This window comes from Tauraco erythrolophus, chromosome 14 (genome assembly GCF_009769465.1).
Source record: "Tauraco erythrolophus isolate bTauEry1 chromosome 14, bTauEry1.pri, whole genome shotgun sequence".
Classification (NCBI taxonomy): Eukaryota; Metazoa; Chordata; class Aves; order Musophagiformes; family Musophagidae; genus Tauraco; species Tauraco erythrolophus.
Genome location: NC_141478.1, coordinates 22,984,426 through 23,007,758, shown reverse-complemented (window position 1 = coordinate 23,007,758; position 23,333 = coordinate 22,984,426). Strand labels below are relative to the sequence as shown.

Below are 23,333 nucleotides of genomic sequence, written 5' to 3'. Positions count from 1 at the left end.
TAGGAATCTGCACACATGGCTGCTGGCGTGTGTTCGGCTTGAACTCGAGTGGGGAAGAGAAGTCGATGAATCTAGCTTGGATCACACAAACCACTTCCCTGGAAAACGGTCTGTTCTTTGTTTTGACTCTGTTCATGTGGAAGAACTAAATTACAAACGAAATTACTTCTTCCCTCTCTCGCATTCTTGGCTTTCATGCTGAGCTTGCGTAGAGGGTATTGAGAACAAAGTTCAGGAATGGTTGCTTGGATTGTTCGTGATAAAACAATCAACCGAGACTCATTTGGAAGAGTAACAACACATTTAATTGAGGATTATCCAGTTAATGTGTTTTAGCACGTTCAAAAGGTCTTCGAAGAAAAGACTTCACGTTCAGCTCTGGGGTCCCCAATGTAAGAATGGCATGGAGCTGTTGGAGCAGGTCCAGAGGAGGCCACAAAAATTGTGCGAGGGCTGGAGCACCTCTGCTATGGAGACAGGCTGAGAGAGTTGCGGCTGCTCAGCCTGGAGAAGAGAAGGCTCCAGGGAGACCTTCCAGTGCCTAAAGGGGCTCCAAGAAAGCTGGAGAGGGGCTTTGGACAAGGGCGTGTAGTGACAGGACACGGGGCAATGGCTTTAAACTGAAAGAGGGGAGATTTCAATGAGATTTAAGGAAGAAATTCTTCCCTCTGAGGGTGGTGAGGCACTAGAACAGATTGCCCAGAGAAGCTGTGGCTGCCCCATTCCTGGAAGTGTTCAAGGCCAGGTTGGATGAGGCTTTGGGCAACCTGCTGTAGTGGAAGGTGTCCCTGCCCGTGGCAGGGGGGTTGGAACTGGGTGATTTTTAAGGTCCCTTCCAACCCATTCTGTGTTTCTATGATAAGTTCCCTTCCCCAGGATGGAAGATGGTATGAGTTCATTTGGGTTCATCCCTTTCTGTAAAAACTGTAATTGTAGGATGTCAACTTGACAGTCCTGTGCATTCATGAGTAACAAATGAGTGTAGTGATCCGCAGTTGTCCATCCTTCTCCCTTCCCAGCAATTTGGATTTAAATACTGTTTGTGTGCCTCATCTTGTAAGGCCTTTTTTCCGCCTGCGAAGCGCTGAACAAAACTAACTGTGTAAGCTGGAGATTAAATTGTTGGGTCGAGTGATTCAACAGAAGCAACTCATCATGTTTAAAAGGGCATCTGTAGCCTTCAATGTTGGAAGGACTCTCCCGAGTGTGGGACATCTGATTTGACGTGCACCTGCTTGCCAGCTTTGTCGATGCTGTTACGAGCTTTAAACTGCAACAGAGAATTTTGACCCGTTTTTTCAGTTTTTCTGTTGTTTTGCACAACATGGAGGACACTGAAACCAGGTCGGTCTAACGCTGTTTGGGAAAGCATGGATAAATGCTGATCTCCTCTCTGTGGAGGTACTACTGGGATAATAAGCCTCCCATTAAGGGAGCGTATCTCCTAGTAGAAGACTCTCTAGGTGAAAAAAAAAAAAAAAGAGCATATTTCTCATGACTGAGTGGAAAGAGCATTCAGTCTCTGCATCCTCCATTCCTACTAACTTGTTTAGATAGCCAAACTCCAGAGCCCGATCCTCTTCCAGGTCACACCAGGATGGAATGTTTGGTTATCTGTTGATTTTTCTCCTTAGGAACAAGGCAGATCTCATAACTCTTTTATTTTCTCTTTAGTAGAAGAGCGACTTTGCCAGAAGTGAGTAATAGGGCGGCTTTAGAAAAAGAAATTTTTATTGGGGCCAGTTGGAAGGTAGCATTGGGCAGAAGCAGGACAAGAAGTGGAACATCATGGAAGGGAAGAGATGAGGAGGTGGGATGAGAAGGCGTGAAGGGACCTGAAGCCAATGGAGATGTATATCCATGTAGCAGAGAGCAAAGCTGTAAGTGAAAGGTTGGCTATTCACGTTTTAATATAGGAAGAGCATTGACGCCTCGGAAGCTGTTAATGCATGCGGTGAAGCAGAAGACACAGCTTATCGCTCTAAACTGAAGGGTGTAAGCTAATAAAATGAGTTGGCAGATGCCAAGAACGTGAGTGAACGCATCACAGATGTCCCGGTTTCAAAACATTCCTCGTTACCTACGTCCTGGCTGCTGTACCTTTTCCAGAGGGTGAACCGTTTGTCCCGATTTGTGACAAAGTGAGCAAAATTTTCTGCTGCTGAAGGCTCTACTTTTTACCCAGGATGAGGGTGGAAGCTGGTGATCTCATATCCATATGTGTATAACATGGCAGTTGAGAGCCTCGGAGGATTTTATAGTCTTTGAAGTCATGTGGGAAGTAGCAGATATCTTGTCTGGAAAGCACTCTCCAGATCAAGAGACTTAACCAAAAGCATTACACGGACGTGTGGGGTGGACGTTGGAAAATCCAGTGAGAAGGCATGTGCCTTGCCCTAAAGCAATGATCTCGGAGCTACTTTGAGAAATTGAGTTCCTGCTTCTGTAGAGAGTTGGATGAGATCACCCATCCCAAAAGAAAGTGGAGCTTTCTTGAAGGTCCCTTCTTAAAAGGAGGAAAAAGGAACTGTAGGGCTGAACTACTGCTTGTTAGGGTGGCTATCCATTCACCAAGCCTTTGCAGTTTGGTTTCTAGCATGTTTTGACTCCTCCATGAATCAAAACTATGCACAGACCTGGATCAGGTCTGCTTGATTTGATTTGAAGAAAGGGGGATTCATTTGCAGTTTCAGTTTGGGCAGATTTTGTGAAACTGTGCCACAAAACAAGACTTGGGTGGCTCGTGTTCCTATCTTGGAAGGGTCTCCAGAGTATCTCAAGTAGGTCAAAGAAGGTTTCAGTGCAAGGGAAGCAAGCTTTTCCTTTGAAGGACAGGAATAAGGATTGCTCTGGCTTCTTCACACCAGTCTCTTGTTTGCGTTGTCCTTTACTCCTGCCACTTTCAAACTTCAGGGCTTCACGGAGAGAAGGGGATGGCCATGAGCAACATCTCTGTGCCGTAACGAGCTCTCGGTAAGCGACGAACATTCCTTCACTCCAGACCGTGCTACGGATTGCGACGCAAACGGCAGCTGCCTTCAACGTTGCCTAGAAGCTGGTCCGTAGCTCTAGTGCTGCGGTTTTATTGACGGAGGAGAGGTCACGATTTCCATCTGAGGTTCTGAGTGGTTTGAAGTGCGTAGGATACAAACTTGTTTGTTTTTATTTAGCTGAGTGTGCTTCAAGTCATTTCCTTTCAAGCCTGTATCTTTCCTTAAATAACTGTTCCCATGTCTCCAACTATATTGTGGTGAAATGAATACTGGAATTGGACTGAGTCACCGTTAGAGGAATATCTTCATGCGGCTTTGTTTAAATGCAAATAACTTTCAGGATCAATCTTGCTGAGTGGGTGGGAAGGTAGGAAGGAAAATGGTTCTGAAGAAGTTTGAATCGTGGCAGGAAATAGTCCTGCCCTTCTGAGTAGTCTTCAAATATTAACGCGCCAAATTAGTCTCGCCTTCGTTCTTCTGCCACTCCTCTTCCAAAGCCGGGCGCTTTGTTAGTCCTCAAAAGCCACGTTTGATGCCTTATTTACTACAGTTGGTTTTAGTAGTAGCAGCAATAGTGAAAGATCTTTGCGCGATGCGGTGTGCCGACAGCCGGGATGCGCCCGGAGCGTTGGCTGTCCTAAAGAGGTTCTCAAACGCTTGGTTCGCTCGGTCGTTGCTGATCTGAAATCCTGTTTGCAGGAGGCTTTCAGCTGAGAAAGAGGATGTTTAGTGTTCACAGACTGTCAGGCATGACCTTTCCATCCTTTTGCCCTGGGGACACCTTGTACGGATGGGAAACGGGGGAAGATGGAGCAGTAGTAGCTTATAACCGTTATCATCTTCTTTCATTAGCTGGAAAATACGCGGTCGAACTCTGTGCTTCATCTGCCTGAGAAGAGTTGAGTTGCTTGTCCCATCCGAGGTGCACTCAACAAGCAGCGTCAGCGTCAAACGGAGCAGCGTGACAGGTTGCCCAGAGGAGTTGTGGCTGCCGCATCCCTGGAAGTGTTCAAGGCCAGGTTGGATGAGGCTTTGAGCAACCTGGTGTAGTGGAGGGTTTCCCTGCCCATGGCAGGGAGGTTGGAACTGGATGATCTTTGAGGCCCCTTCCAACCCTAACCATTCTGTGATTCTATGATTTCTGATGTCGGATCTGAAACTTGGTGCACTGGGCTTGAGCCGGGTTTGGACTTCCATCTGGAGGAGAGGGAAGCTGTATCGAGGCTCAGGAGGGCTTGTGCTCGAAAGAGGCTTGAGCAGCCCTTCCAGGAATGATCTGCTCATGTCATCAAGCACTGCAATTGATGAAGATCAAGGCCAACTCATATCATAGAATCATAGAATGGTTTGGGTTGGAAGGGACCTTCAAGATCATCCAGTTCCAACCCCCCTGCCATGGGCAGGGACACCCTCCACTACACCAGGTTGCTCAAAGCCCCATCCAACCTGGCCTTGAGCACTTCCAGGGATGGGGCAGCCACAACTTCTCTGGGCAACCTGTTCCAGTGCCTCACCACCCTCAGAGTGAAGAATTTCTTCCTTATCTCTAATTTTTTTTGCTTATATCAACTGTTCAAAACATGTTAAATCGTGCGCCTTTACCTTTTGGGGACTTTCTGCTCCTTTTTATTCCAGCTAGCAAAATGCTTTTCTGTGGTGATGCTTGTGGCAGCAGGTAGCCAAACCACGTGGATAAGATCTGCACCTAGGCATCAGGTTCTGCTGCCAAAGCCTCGCTATCTGGATCCATCTACTCTCCAGGTCGAAAGCTGGTAGTACTTCATGGCAGAAGGAAGGTTAAACAGCTTCTGGCATCACGCAGGAAAACAATCGTAGTGCGTAGCTTTCCTCTTCCCAGTCTGCCATGTGTTCATCGGAGTCGTTGGGAAACCCTTTCCAGTGGTTTTAGCGTATATTGGCTTTTCTTACGCTCTCCACTGGCCGCGTAACTGCTAGCTGAATGAGCAAGATAGTCCTAAGGGAAAAAAAATGTATTTGTAATGACTAAAATCCTATCGTTCCTCCTTCCTTTGCTGTGATCAATCCCCATTGAGCTGATTTTTGCCTCTTCCCTTCGGGGTTTTTGGCCCCCCTTCCCGGTAGTCCTTCCTAGTGGTATCTCCTCAGACTACAGAGCTGTGCTGCCCTTCGTGTCTCTCACACCGCTGTTCTGGTTTTTCCAGGTGTGAACTGGGCAGGGGTCGTGCTCTTGCTAGAAACTTCTTTCTGTTACCCTTTTGTGAGTAGTTGGTTTGTCTGTAGTTGTTCCTCGTGGATTGTCCAGCCTTGGTGAAAATAAGGACTTTGGTCTCCAGGGGAAACAGATCTTCCTCTCTGTCTTTGGTGGGATCAAGTGTGTTTTCCAAAGTGCTCCTTTTTTTATTCATAGAATTCCTCCGTTCTGCTCATCTTTCTTGGTGCTCCAGCCCTAGAAGCACTCCATCATCATCCTCACATTTGATTTCTGCTCAGCAATGAGCTTCCTTAGTTTCAGTGACCATCTTTTTTTATTTTTTAACGTATTTTTGTTTTGAAGCAAGTCTCTCCTCCCAGCACAGGCTGGGGTGGGGTCCAATCAAAGAGCTTTTCTGATATCTGATAGAGCATCGTCGTTGCTCCTGCCAGCTGGTTTCACAAAGCAAATATGACCGTGCTGGCATCTACGCAAGCAGCTTTGAGAAACAGCATTAACTCACCCCCTCGAAACGATCGCCGCCACCGAAGGTATGTTGGGGATGTCTGTGATGAAAAACCAGTTCGTCCTGTTTGCCCGTAACGGATGCTTCCTGCTCACCTGTCTTCAGTTTTAGTTATTAAATCTTGAGTTAATTTGAGGTGCAAGTAAAGCCTGGTAAAACTGAATGCTGGGTTTCCTGGACATGAACTTCTCCAAGTCTTCTGTCTCTAGCTAGGCTGGCGATGCTTCATCACGAGTGGCATTTCACACGTTGCTTTGGACCACGTTGGGAGCTCAATGCTGCAGCTTCTGGGTTGGTATGGCCAAACTGGTCGCATGGACGTGATACAATCGTTCTCAGACCATCTGGTGGTTTTCAAACCTCCTGGGTTTGCTGCAGATGTGCTGTGTGGTGTTTTCTGCAGAGATTCACCTCTGGGCGAAGAGGCAAGGAGAATTTGGCTGCTTTTCATGCTAGAAAGAGGGCTGCTGAGTCACGGGCCGGGTGAAATACGCTGTGGGTTGTCACACAGCGTGCAACCTGAGCGAGGTTCTCTGTGATTAGCAGAAACTGTTAAAAGATGGGTGGTTTGGGGGGATTATGTTGCATGAAACATCCGTCCATACGTGTAGATGTTTCTTTACACTATTATTAGTTCCTCAAGGTTTTCCTAATACACGATGGAGGGACACATAGAATCATGGAATGGTTTGGGTTGGAAGGAACCTCAAAGATCACCCAGTTCCAACCCCCCTGCCATGGGCAGGGACACCTTCCACTACACCAGGTTGCTCAAAGCCTCATCCAACCTGGCCTTGAACACTGCCAGGGATGGGGCAGCCACAACTTCTCTGGGCAACTCGGTCCACTGCCTCACCACACTTAAGTATATAATTTCTTCCTTAGATCTCATCGCAATCTCCCCTCTTTCAGTGTAAAGCCGTTGTCCCTTGTCCTGTCACTACACACCCTCGTCCAAAGCCTCTCTCCAGCTTTCCTGTAGCCCCTTTAGGCACTGGAAGGCTGCTGGAAGGTCTCCCCGGAGCCTTCTCTTCTCTAGGCTGAAGAACCCCAACTCTCTCAGCCTGTCTCCATAGCAGAGGTGCTCCAGCCCTCTTCAGTTTCTGTGGGAGAACTGCCAGGCTTTCGTTTGCCATCATGAATGCAAGCTACTGGAGATCTTGGCTCTTGAGTCCCTCACCCACTTCCATTAGAACATGTCTTTTTCCAAAACCTCCTTTTTTTTTTTGGCAACTAAACCGTAGGAGATGGATATGTTAGTGATGTCAACTGTATGTTGATACAGCTTTCAGAAAATGTCTAGCTTATAAAAATAATAAATCTTGCTTGGTTATTAATTTTGATCGTGTTTCTAAGACACTAGTTTCAATTAACAAATTATCTAAGGTCAACTTTAGAAGACGTCAAATGAAGTAGAATTTGACTTTTTAGCGTGGTAGACGCATGCAACTTCCGAAATGCTTCAATGTTTTCTTCTCTTGGCACCTTTCCTTTGCCACTTTCTATTTTTTGCCTGGCTTTTGTGTAATACTTTATAAATGTAAGAAGTGAGAAGAAAACAAACTTTACACGGTTGCTTTGAAGATGGGTCGTGATCTCCTGGCAGTTTCTACCTGACGTGCTGGTGTAATTGCAATTGTATTTGTTAATGTGTGTGGTGTGAGTCCTGATGACTCCAGTAGCAAGCAGTGGGTGGGCAGCACTTACATCACTTTGTGACGTCAGGGCTTTTGATCAGAAAATTGTTAAGAAAATGGTAGAGTTCCCGTATAGCTGTTAATTTCCTCGAGGCCGGGAAATTCTGGACGTTGCCCCTGTGGCACGTTTCTTGCTCAGTGTTTTAAAATAACGATTTTGATTTCGTATATCTTTTTTTCTTTTCCCTAGGTAAGAAACCAAAAGCAACCAGCCTTTACTGAGTTCTCAAGAACATAATTGACCCCTTGGTACATTATCAAGATGCATTAGGAAACTGGATACGGTGCCAAAAGAACTCCGTGCGTTTCAATGACTCTCTTGGACCCTGACTCAGATACTTTTGGATATATCTTTCTATTCTAAAGAGAAGAGCACGTACTCCAATTCCTTTCTGCCAGCTTGCTGGCAGAAATATTTCACTAAGATCATGGACCATCCTAATAGGGAAAAGGATGAAAGGCAGCGGACGACAAAAGGAATGCCAGGAAGGAGCGGGCACGGTTCTCGACCAAGCTCATCGGCGTCTTCTGGTGTGCTTATGGTGGGACCCAACTTCAGAGTGGGCAAGAAGATTGGGTGTGGGAACTTCGGAGAACTCAGACTAGGTAAGAAGTAACCGTTTGAGTGGCCTGAGTGATGCAGATCAGCGTTTCGCCGCTGGAATATAAATACGTAAAAACTTACTCTGGCTTGAGAAACGCTTGTCTCGTTTCCCAAGTGTCGAGCTGCCTTACCCGAAGCTTCTGACTCAGAAGATGTAACTGGTAGCATTATTTTTATTTGCATAAAGTCAAAGTGAATACACTGGAGAGGCCAAAGATGCAAATTTTGAACGTTCCCAACAATGAAGACTGTTCTCGGCGCTGAATGTCTTGCCTAAGGTGGAAAAAAAAAACCACCTTCTTAACTGCCTGGATTGCTAAATCTTGCTCTCAATTTCTTCTTCGTAAGCTAAGACACCTTATTTTAATAATGGGTGAGACTCTTCCCCAGCGCTTGGCCTCCGTGTCCCTCACTTAACCTAGTTTCAGCCCCATCACCCGCTCCCCGATCTGTCCCCCGTACGCTTGACTCGCCGGTTGGCGAAGAGCGGGGCGTGCCGACTGGCCATCTGGCTGCTTCTCGGTCGCTCAACCGGCCCAGCAGCTCAGGATTTTTTGTGGTCCGTTGGTCTTCTAACCACATGTCTTGCAGCTGGTCACCCAAACAGATGGTTACGCTAATGCATGGTTTGTTTGGGATGACCGAAGAGCCCAATGCACTGCGCTGCAGTGCATTGGGCTCTTCGGTCATCCCAAACAAACGATGGTTGTTTTTTAAATGAGCTGGGAGAAGCAGATGGTGGTTTTAATGACGTGCCCCTAAGCTCCCGGTACATGGTTTTGGGGTAGTCACTGTAGATGAGAAGCAGCAGCCTCGTGATGGTCTTGATCCTCATTTGCTGCCAAATGGTTGAGCTTCTCCTCTTGTTCTGGACGAATTGGGTTGTTGTGGTAGTCAACTTGAGGGTTCTGAAGGCGGGTTGGCTGACGTAAATACCGTTTGCCCGAAATTTGGTACGTATTTAGAATTGAAAGGAAAATCATTTGTGCATCAGGCACAAGGGGTGGTAAATAAATCGATCGGGGAAGTTGCATCGGGTAACCAAAGGGTGATAACACGTAACTACTGATCGTGTCTTTGTAGATTCCCGCTTGGAATCTATGTAATCTTAGATTAATCCATGTAATCTTAGATTAATTTACGTAATCTTTCATTCTAAGGTTTGGTTTTTGCGTCTATGTGATGTGCCACTTCTCCACGGCGTGAAGATTAACCAGCTTTGCTTATGATCTGTCTCAGTAAACAGGGAGTTGGTTTCTATTACATCAGAGGAGCTTTATTGATTTGCAGGAACAGAGATAACGCTCCAAAGGTGGAGAGAAACCAAGGGCAGGGACAAAAACTCCCACCTTCAGGAACATGAGCACAGTTGGCATCCGAGGATGAGTTTGGATCCTTACAGTAACGGAACATAAATAGCTGTATTGCGAATTTCAAGGGCCCCCCCCAACAGCAAACGTCACGATAGCAGGTTCCCCGTGGAGACATCCCATTGCTTTGAGGTTCAGCAGCTGTAGTGGATCCCTCCAGGTCAACGGCTCTTGCCTTCATTGGGCTGGTGTCCGAACGCCGATCCTGTTCCATGCTGGTGGTTCTTCACGTTTCTCAACCTTTTAGCAGTATTGGGTTTCTGACTAAGGTGGTGTTTCAAAGCACGGATGCTCCACAAGAGATTTGGCTTCTGAAAAGGTCAGTTTGTAGAGAAACTCACTTTTAACTGTGGAAAAAGCAACACCTGTTAATTGGGTGGCTCTGGTTTTGGTACCCTGGTGCATGTTTTGCTAATACCGGCAAAGTGTCACGCTGTGCTGGGGCAACGGGCCATACGGGCCGATAACAGCAATTAAGTGTAAGGTCCTTTTTTTTTTTTTCGTGTATTATTTTGTCAAACTTTGATTGCTTTTTTGCCGGTCGCTGTAGCTTTAAGAACTCCTGTTTGCTCAAACATCAGATATTTCTGTTGCACAGACGTGATGCTCATCATCCCGGAGTTGAGCTGGGGGAAGGAGAAGCAGCGCGTCTGGACTACGAGCAAACAAGTCTCCGGGAACACTTTTGTCCTGCGAAGATGAGTGATGTGCCCTCTGCTTTTTGGCTTTTATTTTTGATGGTTTCGGAGGAGTTAAGCGCCGGTGGATGCTTTCAGTAACACAGGAGCTGATAAACAAGGGGAAAATATATTTTTCCGGTTCCCCGAAGAATTTCTTTTTCAGGTGTTGCGTTTTCTTTCCAAGCTGCTCTTGTACCGCGTGCCAACGCCGGACAAGGGACTGATTGTTCGGGGAGGAGGTGGCATGTGTGCACGGAAGCTGTTTTCTGCAAATATCAAGCTCGCTGCTTAGGGTTGATCTTTCTGGCTGCAAAGACAGATAGCCCGGGGAATATTACTTTTTGGAAGCACGTGGGAGCAGCACAGTTGGATTCCAGCCCGCGGAGGAGCTGAAGTGGGAAGATGAACGCAAAACTCAGCGTCTGGCCCAGAGTAATAAGATGGGTACGGTGCCAGCAAAGAGCAGGGCATCTCGCTTGCCGCCCCTGGGCCGGAATGGTGCGCGCTTACGGGGTTTCGTTGCTACCTGTGCAATGCCAAGCCCTGTCGTGCAGCTCCCAGTTGTGTGCCAAGTTCATTATCTTGCTGACTCGGGAGCTGGAGCACGCCTGAAGTTTTATAGCGCGATTTCTGCCGTTACAAGGTCCTGCTTCTCCACCCCAAGCTGATAGGAGAACCAGCATTACGTAAAACAGCCTGAGAACGGGCTCACCGGGCTGTAAAATTGTGTGGCATCAGTAGGTGCTCACTGCTCAGGGAAAATGGGATTTAACCCGTTAAATCATAGAATCATAGAATCGTTATGGCTGGAAGGGGCCTTCAAAGGTCATCTAGTCCAACCCCCCTGCAAGGAACAGGGATATCTCCAACTAGATCAGGTTGCTCAGGGCCTTGTCCAACCTGGCCTTGAACGTCTCCAGGGATGGAGCATCCACCACCTCTCTGGGCAACCTGTTCCAGTGTTCTACCACTCTCATAGTAAAAAATTTTTTCCTAATATCCAACCTGAATCTACCTCCCTCTATTTTAAAACCATTACCCCTTGTCCTATCATAACTGGCCCTCCTGAACAGCCTCTCCCCATCTTTCCTGTAGGCCCCCTTGAGGTACTGGAAGACCGCTATAAGGTCACCCCGGAGCCTCCTCTTCTCCAGGCTGAACAGCCCCAACTCTTTCAGCCTGTCCTCATAGGAAAGGTGCTCCAGCTCTCTTATCATCTTCAAAGTTCATAATTGTCAGTGGAACTACCCAAAACTGAGGCATGAGCTTAATCACAGCTCCGTCAAAAGCTTCACCTTAACTTGGAAGGCTTTTGTTAGCGCAGTTATATCGTCTCGGCTGTGTCACAGATCTTCTGTCCTACTAGGATGAGATGCAGCGTCTATTCATGGCGAATTTTACTGCGCAGATTCGCTTTCTCCTGTGAGCAGTCCTGCCTCTGCTCTTCCCTTTCAATACCGGTGCTGCCTCGTAGGAGGAAGAAGAAACCATTGCACCTTAGACACTGTGACTGCCAAACCCAGGGGTAGGTCTGAGTCTGGAGCGAGTCGACGGAGAGGTTTTGGGGATTTGCTTTGCCATCGTAGCTGGTGAAGCAAGCAGCTCGTGCTGCAGCTTTAGGAAGGGTTTGGAGTTCAGAAGCTGGACCCGGTTGCGCCCCGTTATGTTCAAAGTCTCCCCGTGGTGCATGTTCTGAAGAGGATTAACTGGAGGATTAATGAGTTCACTTACCTTTGGCTGCTGGCCTGATATCTCAGACTAGTATTTGCCTAATCTCAGTTTTTCAACTGAGGAATTTCATTGCCGAAATTATCTTCTGTCTCGTCCTCAGCCTTATGAACCAGACCATAATAGACTGGATTATGGCTCCATATACACAGAGGGTGTTGGCAATGTCCTTCTCTGCCTTGAAACGAGCTGGGAAGAGCACTGTTTCCCCAACATCGCTATCCTACATCAGTGGGAGAGCACAAGTGTTGCTAGAAGGTCCAGGGTCATCACTCCCTGGCCAGAGTTCCACCCCTGCACGTTGACCACCAAAACTACCTTGCAAGGGTGCATCTCCAAGGTTGCAACAGAAGTCCTTGCATGTAGGATCTGTAGAGGACAGTGCTGGATGCTCTCTTGGGTTTTTTTTCCGTTTAAAGCATCTAACATTTGAACGTATTTGGGCTGGAGCTTCCCTTAGGCTGGCTCGGTGTCCTCAAACTGAACATCTCAGTAGGAGTTTGAACCCTGTCGAGGGGAGGGGAGGCGGAAGTGGTGGTGGGCGAGCTACAGCTGGAGCTGCTGGTAGGACTCGTTTGCTGGTAGCTAATATGGAGCAGACAGTTTGTCTGTGTTTAGGCTGCCGTCCCTAGCATGTTCTCCCCCGCCAGCCGTCGGATAGCATCAGGCTGGAGCCCTTATCTGTCTCAAAGGGTTTATCCCACCACCTGCTTTCCCACTGATTTGGCCTTCCAGCTCTTTCAGTGCTTTGAAGCCGTTTTTCGATGGCTGAGTGTTCCTGATGCGACTCCAAACCCTTTTTTCTACCCTTCATTTCCAGACTGGACATAATGGCTTTTAATTAAAAGCTCTAAAGAAATAGCAAGGTCTCTTTCAGACAACTGCGTTGCAAGGGTTAATGCTGAAGCTCAGCTTAAAACACTTCCTCTAAGGATATTTAACCTCACGTTTAAATGCCTGCCCTGTGTTAAACAGCATCGCCAGTTACCAGAACAGGTTGAAACTCTCCATAAATTATTTTTTTTACTTCCTGGTGGATGTTAAAGCGACCTGCTCGGTGCAGGACCTGGATTGGGGGTGCCCGATCCGAAATGGAGAAGCCAGAACTACGCTGAGCAATATCTAGCGGGGGAGGTATCAGCAGAAATGAAACGCAGAAAATAGGAAGCTGTTATAAAGAGAAATAAATAAATGGGGGATTTCCCCTGGTAAATAATTCAGGATTCGAAGATGGCTGTTCATCTTCTCTCGTGTTCGTATTGTCTTTAATTTTGTCGGGCGCTGCTGGTGCATGCGAAGAGTACCTGTGTGCAAGGGGGGACATGGCATGTTCTCAGTGGTGTCATGTAGGTACACGCCAGGGCTGCCCCGACTCCCACTTGCTCTGAAGAACATCACTCCCTGTCCTGGACTTTCCCAGAAACTGGTCTGTTCCAAGCATCGATATCTGTTACAGGAATGGGAAAATAAACGTGTGATAGAGCAGAGCAAAGCTGATGCTAGAACAAGCACGGAGAACTTCCAGCGTGGATTGCTGCTGAATGTTGGAGCTACAGTCACTCCCTGAAAGCGTGACTTGTGCTGTAGCGGTGCTGGCAGTGATGAGCAGAGAAGGTCAACGCTTCCCTTTGTGAAACCATGGGGAGCTTTGTGTGATGGAGGCTGCCCTCCTCAAAGGATCCGGTGGAAGTAGAGGAGGTCGGAAAGGTAGCAGAGATGTCAGATGATGAGGTACAAGGACTGCCTGAGCATCCTTCCCCGGTGATATCTCTTCCAGGAGGGTTTGCTGTCAATCATGAGCAACGTGGAGAAGGTGAAGGGGGAGTGATTGCTCAAATTACCCAGCAGAGGAACTGGAGGACGTTGAATGATACGATAACTGGCAGCTTCAGAACACACAGAGAGATGCTCCTTGACACGTGTAGCTGTGCAGCTCTGCCACGCATTGCTAAGGAGGCCAAGGGCTCCCTTCAAACACCGGATGGGTTCCTGGAGGAAAAATTCACCTCCAGCTCTGGCTCGGAGTCGTGGAGTCGCGGTACCGCGGTGTGATAGTTTGATGGGGGGGGGGGTGTTCTGGTGGCAGGGGAGGGGATTTGCTCCCTGTGCCACCAGATCTGAGTCCCATCCGCCCCCGGGGGAGGTTGAGCCAAATTGGCGCCTCTGCGAATGGCCCCATTTAAGTTGGGACAAAGGGGCGGGAAGGGGCTTTTTGCTCGGGAGCGAGGAGAGGGCAGGAGGGCGCTGCCCTCGCTCCCGGCTCCCAGCCGGGCGGCTGCCCGGGCCCGGGCCGGCGCCATGTGCTCAAGATGGCGCCAGGGGAGCCGCATGGGGGACTCGGTAAGCGCCTCGCTCCCGGGGTGCCCGCCGGGCCGAGTTCCCCTAGAGGAGATTAAGATCTAAGAGAAAACAACCACAACGACCGGGTCAGCCAAGATGGAGCAGGAGGAGGTGTACTGGAGCTGAGGTTTCCCTTGCAATCGGTGTGAAGATGGCGGGCGGCCCCCCTGCAGCCAGGGTGTACTCGGCGGAGCAGAGACCCACTCGTGGCCCGTAGAGAAACCCATGTCGGAAAAGAGATGCCTGAGCCCAGGAGAGGTCGTGGAGCAGGGGATGCGCGACCAGGTACTGTTGATAATGGGGCATGGAATGCACGACGAGGTCGTGGAGGCATCTGGAGACCGTGGGACGACCCACGCCGACGCGAGTGGCAGCAGCTCCCTAAGGGGCCGAGACTGGTAAAGCCCAAACTGGTGCATCCATGGGGAAGGATGGCAATCCTGCGGGCAGGACTCACATTGGAAAAGTTTGGGGACTTTTTTCTTCATGAGTAGGGGATCCACCGAAGCAAGGGAAAATGGTGTAAAGACTCCTCCTCCTTTAAGAAAGGAGCAGTAGTTAACAACATGGATGAACTGACCTGCACTCCCCCATTCCCTGTCCCCCTGCGCCGCCAGGGGGGAGGTAGAGCCGGGAACGAAAGGAAACGGGGTGGGGAGGTGTTGTTTTAAGATCTGGCCTTGTTTTCTCTTTTCTCCTCTCAAGTAACCGGTTTCGTTCCCTTGTGTCTCTTGTTCAGTAACTGTTAATAAATTGTTTTGTTTTATGAAGAAAGCCTGAGCCATGTTTTGCCCGAGACCATGGTTGGTGGGTGCTCCCTCTTGGTTCTTGTCTCGACCCTCAGTCCAAAAACCACGACACGCGGCAGCTGGCTGCGTGCTCGCCTGGTTATGCTCGTCTTAGTCTCTTGCCAGAGCGAAGATCAGCCCGGACGCTGCTCTGTGTTTTGGGGTCCCGAGAACACGTTTTGTTCTTTCGGTGTGTTTTTTAACATCGTCGGTGCCATATTGCAACGGGGAGTTGTTTGCCGCGCTGGATTGCGAGGATGGCCTTTGCACAGAAGGCATTTTAAACACGCCGCCTGCCGCTTTGCAGAGGAAGAAATCAAAGCTGTGCCTTGGCACAAAGGTTATTTTCACGTGCCTCCTTGCAGCAGTCGCTTTGATACGTAGCACGATTACGCAGGTGAAACTCCCTATAGATCAGAGGATAAAATTGGTCGGCATCCAGCAGATTCCAGACATTTCAGAAAGAAACGATGCTCTGACTCTTTGGGGTTTTTTTGTTCCCTTGACTTTTTTTGGCGTGATGTGGATAATAAAACCTAACGTGTCGGGGACACCTCCTCAGACACTTGCATCAAACATAAGTGCTACCATAAAGAATAGCATACCTTATATAATACCTTATATAATACCTTACACCGAACAGCAGACAGTGTTTCCTTGCCCTGGTGAGCTGCTGCAGCTTCTTGTTTTAAGGCTTTTACTTTGTTAAAGGCACGAACTTCAGCGGGGAGTTGAGACGAGACAGCTCTTCGCCATGGGTGACGCTCTTCTGCGTTGTCTCTCTAGCTGGAAGTGTTGAGTGTGGAACTAAAAGGTTTTTCTTTTTCCTTCGCAGGTAAAAATCTCTACACCAATGAATATGTAGCGATCAAACTGGTAAGTAGAAGCTTCGGGTGTTCTTAAATGTCTCGTACTCGATCTTAAAAACTCGGATAAACAGCGACTTTCTCACTTTGGGCCTTTTAAACTTTAATAACTTATTTAAACGAAGATAAATTTTTGAGAACGCTAAAACCAAGGAAAGAACCCATCCCTCCACCTGCTGAATGTTTTTGGTACCTACATGGTCTGTATCTGTCTTATGCTGGTGAGAACCTTGTCCCTCTTTCCAAGTTGGCTGTCAGGTCCCGGTGAACGGCACTGATCGTATATTTACCACCTCTTCCTGCTCCCTGAGTGGAGCCTTTCTGTTCAGGACTCCATTGACTCTCCAGACCCTGACCTCTCTCTAGATGAACTGTTGTCAGAGCGTTTGGTGAGGAGCGTGGCACTGTGCAGCCCGCTGCTCCGCGGTTTTGGGAGTCAAGAGGCAGGAAAGGGGATGTTTTAATGGTTAAAATTCCCGTGGGGGAGAATAGCGCAACTCGACCTGGTACGACGTCGGATGCAACAGGCAAAGCGAGATGTAATTCAGCGAAGGTCAGTCTTTCCTCCAGCTGATTTGGATGGCCAAGGGTATAGAGCCACAGCATTTTCAGAATGATTTTCCTCTTTTACGTCATAGGATGATAAAAAAATAATCTAATTAATTAATTAATCAAATAAATCTACCCTCAAAAAAGGGCAGATTTAGATTAGATCTAAGGAAAAAATTTTTCACTCTGAGGGTGGTGAGGCACTGGACCAGGTTGCCCAGAGAAGCTGTGGCTGCCCCATCCCTGGAAGTGTTCAAGGCCAGGTTGGATGAGGCTTTGGGCAACCTGGTGTAGTGGAGGGTGTCCCTGCCCACGGCAGGGGGGTTGGAACTGGATGATCTTTGAGGTCCCTTCCAACCCAAACCATTCTATGATTCTATGAAATTGGCTTGCCAAAGCATTGTGGGAGTTGCATTAAAAACCCCCAGACCCAACAGTAGCGAACTTCAGAACTTGGGCAAGCAGTTTTGTTCACAGTTCTCTTCTTATCCCATGTTACCAGCCTCGGTACCAGGTTGTTTTCTGCCCCACGTTCCATGTAGCCGTCCCCAGGTTCACCCAATGCCAGCTCCTGTGGTTCTTATATCTAGACCAGTGAGCGGTCCCAGTAAAAAGTCTTTTTTTTGAAGCCTGCTTCAGGGCATGAAGGCATTCAGGTCGACAGTGGTTTGAAGTAGGAGTCTAGGGAATGGGGAAACTTGAACTCGTAGCTTTGTGGATGTATAAAGTCAGAGCCCAATAGTTTGTGTTTATGCCTTAATTTTTGCTGTCTGTAAACTAAGACTTTCGTTAGTCTCTTGAGGTTTTAAAATTTGATATCTTCAGCTTGAAAATACCCAGTGCTCGTCTCTCATCCCTCCGCTCTTTAATCCAAACCCTGGAATCTGAAGTTGAAGTCGTAAGGCTGATTTGGTATTAGGAGCCAACACACCTGTTTGCCCAGCCGATGCCTGGCAAAATGCCGGGAGCCGTTCAGGTTACCGAAGATCAAGATGGACTCGGGGTGGGAATTCACGTTGGAGGGCCATGGATTTTCTCTCTCTAGCGTTCCCCTCATACGATGTGTAAGTTGGTGGTAAAGAATTAGGACTTTGCAGGAGAGACTTGTTTTCAAGCCTATTGGCAAATGTCAGAAGACATTCCCTAAAATAAATGAACACCGGCAGTGGGAGCTTCGGATGTCCTTGATACGGATCCACGTCACGAGGAAGGACTGGTGCTTGCTGAATAGCTCGCTTTTTAGGCGGATCCGCCAACGGAAAACGCGCTGTGTGCACAGATGAGGTGCTTTATTGAATCAATAACGCTTCTAATTTGCTTTTAAAGATAATCCCACAAAGTTGTAGCGTTGGAAGGCGTAAGGAAGCAATAATACAGGAAAAACACAGCTGTATTAGTCCAAAGTTTGCTTGTTTCTCTCAAAACAGTGCCTGCGGTGACACGTCCCAGTAACCTGAAACCTTTCAGTAGCCATGTGGCAGACCTGAAGGACATTACCTTATTGCTACCTTAATCTTAGGGGTTTTTTTCCAGAAGCATTCTTGTTTTCTTTTTTTTTCCCAAAAAATATCTGAGTGTTAAAGCGGTTACTCTACAATACTCTGGTTTTATTTGCCCTGTTGTGATTCATGCTTAAAAATCTCTGTTCCTTCATAGAATCATGGAATCACAGAATGGTTTGGGTTGGAAGGGACCTCAAAGATCATGCAGTTCCAACCCCCTGCCGTGGGCAGGGACACCTTTCACTACAGCAGGTTGCTCAAAGCCTCATCCAACCTGGCCTTGAACATCTCCAGGGATGGGGCAGCCACAACTTCTCTGGGCAACCTGTGCCAGTGCCTCACCACCCTCTGAGGGAAGCTGGTGTTTGAAGGACTGGAATTGACATCCGGTGGCCATCCAGGCATTCGCATGCCTGCTCTGTTTTTGAGAAGATTAATGAGGGAAGAGCAGAAGAGATGGAGGTTCTTTGGTCTCCTAATCTTAGACCGTGTTCCCCAGGAGTAAGAATTGCTCAGCCTCCTCAGCAGCAAATGTGCTTCTGTGTGTACGTAACTGTAATTTTCTTTATCCTTCAAACAATTTGTGGACTAGCGATAGAGTAGCTACATTCAATGTACTTGAAGGCAACGTTTTCTTTTATTTGCATCATTGGACCAAGTCAAAACTCTGCTCCGCGTCCTTCTAGCCGCGTGAGATTGTCTTCTGCAACTGCGACCCTGCTGTCTCAGCTAGTTGTGCCTCTGTTGTGATGTTAAAGCTGGAAAGTTGGAGAACTGCGTGGTGGATGCTGAAGAGCCAATCAGAAAGTGCTGTGAAATTCAGTGCTGATGTCTCATGGTTTCTCTTTGGGGGTGAGGATTGTGCTGCATCTTGGGAAACTGGTGGCAGTGGAAAATCCTGCCTGTCTTCTGACTTGCATAGTGTCACCATACAGCTCCTCGTCCTGCTCTTCAGCTGAACGTTTTTTGGTTAAGGGCATCTTGCTGACGGAGGAATTTGTCTCCTGAAATGCCTCAGCCATATTTACAGGTTTCATCTTCTGAGAGCTTTTAATGCCGAGCTGCACGTAGCAGGGGTTTCTTCCCGGCACGACCCCAGCCCGTTTATCGTACGGGTGAGGTCTGAGCACGGGCACCAAGCTGTACCCTCCGCAGGGATCGCGATGCCCGTTGGTTCGAGCCGTGGATTTTGTACTTTAGGCGGTAGCAATTTGGTTATTTTCGCTACAAACACAACATCTGCCAGCATCTTTAAGCCCTGGGCCTACAGGACAACCATCTGTTCCAGTATGATCTCGTCGGAAGCTGCCACGGCTCTGGCAAGCGGCCAGAGCTCGGGCTGCAGCAGCTCCTGGTGCAGACGTGGCTTGGGTTTACTTTCCCTGATTTTTGTCACGAGCAACCTCATGTTAATCCTTCTACCTTTATCCAGATAATTTATTTTGGATAAATAAACAATTCACTGAGCAGGCTGAGTTCCTCTTGCCCTGAATCCCTTTGCTGTGCAGGTGTCTGGGGCCTCTCTTAAGCCACCATGAACAATTACCGTAATTTAAATGCATCTTACGTAACAGACTTGATTTTTGTGTTGCTTTATATTCGCCTTCAGGTTCAGGTTTGCCTTCAGAATATTTTTCACCGTTGTTTTCGAAGTAGTTGGTCGTATTTGACTTGAGAAGCTTTCACGTGTCAGAAAGCTGAGAAGCAACCAGGAGCGTTGTTTTTCCCCTTGCTGGCAAACGGAGGGCACGACTCGAGCTGGCGATGAACAGCTTGGCTGGAAGTTGAATTGCCTGAATTCCCAAACAAAAATCCTTCTTCTGACTTCAAGGGAAGTCATTCATGTGGAGTTCACGCCAGATGTGGACATGGGTACAGTGCAGACCACAAGTGAAACAAGAGGAGTGGATCAGCTGAAGGCTTTGTGTCCTCCCGTGCGGTCACAAGAGTTATTCCACCGTGTCGAAGATGTTGGCTCACCCTTGTCTGCGTTCACCCTCCTGTTTTGGACGCTCTTGCTCTAACTTGTAGGAGCTGACGTGAAGCACGAAAGGACTTTTTCTTGTGTTGGTCTTAGGAGGCTCCTTTGTAGGCAAACTTCTAGACATTGAGTTCATCTCTGTTCTGAAACACGAGAAAATAAGCAACATCCAAACAAAAATTGAGGCTGGTTTTAACTTCCATTTCAGAGCTGTCGGGGCAGTAGGTGACTCCACACTACTGCCTATCCCTAGTGCATGGTTTTGTTGAAAAGTCTCTTAATCCTCTTCGTGGTAACTTTCTATTTTTAGGTGCTTTGTAATCTTGCATGTTAATGCCTGTATGGATCGCAGGCGTTGAGTTTTGTGCCTAAAGCGCGGGTGAGTAACGGCTGAGAAATGTAATGTTTTGGTTGCGTGGCAGACTTACGCATTTCTTAAATTCCACGTGTAAAAATGAAATGTTCTTGAGTGCTTGGAGATGCCGAAGGAGGAAACTTCTTCCTGCGTTCCGACCAGCTATCTGGCTGCACCGTAGCGCTGCAAGATCGTACGTTTATACAAGCGTGGTCTGACTTAAAACACAGATAAATGACTCGACGTTTTTCAAAAATACCACCTAGCGACCGGCAAAAATTCTGTGGGCAACCACAGTCCACAAAGTGGACTTGGGACTTGAGCTTTTGCAGCTTTGGCTTTCCTCCTGCCGGTGTCCAGGGTCATTCTTCAAGGACCAGGAGCTCTGTTGAACGATCCTTGAATTCCCCTGCCGTGAATGACCTTTGGATTTAGACGAGGAGGTTATTTCTCCTCCGGAGTGCGTGTCACGCGTCTCGACTGCTTTTTGTCCTCTTCTTATTTAAATGACGTCTGATGATGAAATCTGTTAGACTTTCAGTCTCAGGGTGTTTTATCTTGAACCTTGAAGCATTTTATGTGAAGTCACAAAACTTCAAGTATAGGATATAACTTTTTCAATCACTGATTTTGACCAACTTGTTTTTTTTTTCTGTTTTAGGAACCAATAAAATCCCGTGCACCACAGCTTCATTTAGAATACAGGTTTTATAAACAACTTGGAAGTGCAGGTACGTGAACCTACCTTAAGCTTATAGAAAGTTTGTGATTTCTTTGTTAAATCAAACGTTGTCGTCGTGTTTGTTGTGTAACTCTGACTCGGAACTTCCTGATCTCTTAGTCCCACACGATTTTTTGGAAGAGATTTGGTCAGAATAACCTCGTAACGATACAGGATAATTAGTTGGACTTAGAAACCCTCGTTAGCAAACTGACTATTGCGTTAGTGAGAATTGACCGGTGTGGGAAATACGGGAAATGTGCTTCTAAAACATAGGAACCATCAGTGGATGGAAAGTTATTTGTGTGTAGAATGACAGGCTTCAAAAAAGTGACGTCAAGTCTTAAAATCTAGGAAATTGGGTAAGAGGCACAGAGCTTTCCTAATAAAAACCTGAAATACTGTTTTCGTTGATGCTTTCTAAGGAGTGTCCAAAAGTCCATGAGCTCAGCATCCTGTGTGACAGTAGTCTACAGCAAATGTGAGAAGACTGTGACAGGAGGTGGTTTTTATTATTTTCTCGTTTTTTCTGGCAAGCTCTCAGGTTTCCCTAATACAGGGCTTGAGCTTGTGTCTAATAGTGTTAGGATTTTTCTCCCCTGAATTCGTGGTTGTTTTTAAACCTGTGTAAACTTTTAGCACGTGCTGTTTCCCATGCCAAGGATTTCCAGAGCCTTGACTACCCGCTGCCCGAAGAAGTTTCTCTGAAGCAAAGACCTTCTCTGCTCCTTCTGTGCCTTGATCATATATTGACCTTGGCCTTTGGCAAGTTTCCTACATTCCTGTAATTTTTTTACACTTTCTTCTGATTTTAGTTTTCCTGTTTTCCCTGGATGGACTTAGCTTCCACTGGCAGAGGACGCGCTCTCGTGTTACCAAAACCGAACAGAATGGCAGATATCTCTGCTCTGAGCTCACAACATGCAGCACCTGAGCAGTCATCTTGCATTTTCCCTTTCTCCTTGTTCCAATTAATTTTTCTAATCAGTTTCCTTAATTTTATGTGGCACATCCTCTGGAGGTTGGGTGCTGCTGCACTCTACGTTTTGTGGCTTCTTTGCTCCTTATAGGCTGCAAAATCTGGGATGTGGGAACCAAGTAAGTTGTCATTGTTGGAAACACTAAAATCTTGTTTGTTTGTGTTGTTTTTTGTTTTTTAAAACCAGGACTTGTCTACTGAAATAAGGTGCTCTTTTCTATATATTTTTTTGTTCTGGTGGTGGCATCTGGTACTGTGCACAAAGCTCCTGACGGGTTAATGTCATCATGTAATTCCAGTTACGTGTCCTTCTGGGATTTCAGGCATTTCTGCTGAAGCCTGTGTGGTAACTAAATCAAACGTTGGTTCACAGCATAAGCAGTACACTTAATTCTGCTCCTCACTCCCTACTTGAGTTTTGTTGATGCTTGCCATCTCTGTGACAACCCACCAAATGTCTCACGACCCATAAATGAATCTCAATCTGCTTTTTCTACCCTTGTCAGCTTTCTACCACTCTTTGCAGATATGACCGAGGAATTTAAAAACTGATCAAATAGTGGAGGCTTGGCTTTATTTTTGTTAGATCAGGTATTGTTAATGGGTTTTCTCCTATTCCTAATGAATCTGAACTTCTCGTCCTGCGACGCTTTTTCACCTACGCAGGACGTTTCTGCCCCGTGCGATGCCGTGCGTGCCAATGGAAGTGTTTCTGTGTATGCTGCCATCAGACATGGAGATCTTGCCTTCAGGATCTCTCTTCTCTTCATCCTAGAGGGGGGGGACTGATTGTCATCTCAAGCCTTTTTGCCAGTATTTGTCAAGAGACCATAGAGAAGCCTCGTGAACAACATGACTTTTATTTCTATCTCAGTGTGGTTCCACGGGCATCGCAAACCCAGCTCTGCTAACCTGTCGAATGCCATTAGAAGCTCTCGTGCTGCAGTTTTGCTAAAACAACTGGAAATAGGCCAGGAGCTCGGGTGGAGGATGTGAGCCACATCTCTGGGCTCTCCGTGAAACTTGGAAGCTGAACAAAATAAATTTTGGTGGAGTCAGGCTGCCAGCACCAGAGCGCCTTATCTTGGTGTCTGCGCGCCGCGCTGGGAGTGAGGGGAAGACCGTCTGTCTGTGAAAAACAGATTGGTGCTAAATATGCACAGATTTTGGGGAAATGAACGGGTCTTTTCTCAGCGACGTCGTTAATGCCAGGCTCCCCTCAATGCTCCTTGCGTAAAAACTTCAGCTGCTCCAACAGACTTCCAGTGAGCAGGACTGGTTACTTGAAATGACCTCCAGCAGGGCGAGGGAAGGGATTCTGCCCCTCTGCTCTCGTGAGACCCCACCTGGAATACTGCCTTCAGCTCTGGAGTCCCCAGCACAAGAAGGACAAGGAGCTGCTGGAGCAGGTCTAGAGGAGGTCACGGAGATGATGCTTTGGGCTGGAGCACCTCTGCTCTGGAGACAGGCTGAGAGAGTTG

General features: G+C 47.5%; 1 protein-coding gene across 3 annotated transcripts in view; it reads left to right on the top strand.

Annotated features, from left to right (window-relative positions):
* Positions 1 to 23,333, top strand: part of CSNK1G1 (casein kinase 1 gamma 1) — a 94,550-nt gene that overhangs the window by 18,194 nt on the left and 53,023 nt on the right. For all 3 annotated transcript variants that reach the window (XM_086620596.1, XM_086620597.1, XM_086620598.1), the window contains exons 2-4: positions 7,580 to 7,995; positions 15,735 to 15,775; positions 20,814 to 20,883. In XM_086620596.1, coding sequence (XP_086476722.1) covers positions 7,818 to 7,995; positions 15,735 to 15,775; positions 20,814 to 20,883 — 289 coding nt within the window. In that variant the 5' untranslated portion in view covers positions 7,580 to 7,817. The remainder of the gene's footprint in view (positions 1 to 7,579; positions 7,996 to 15,734; positions 15,776 to 20,813; positions 20,884 to 23,333) is intronic.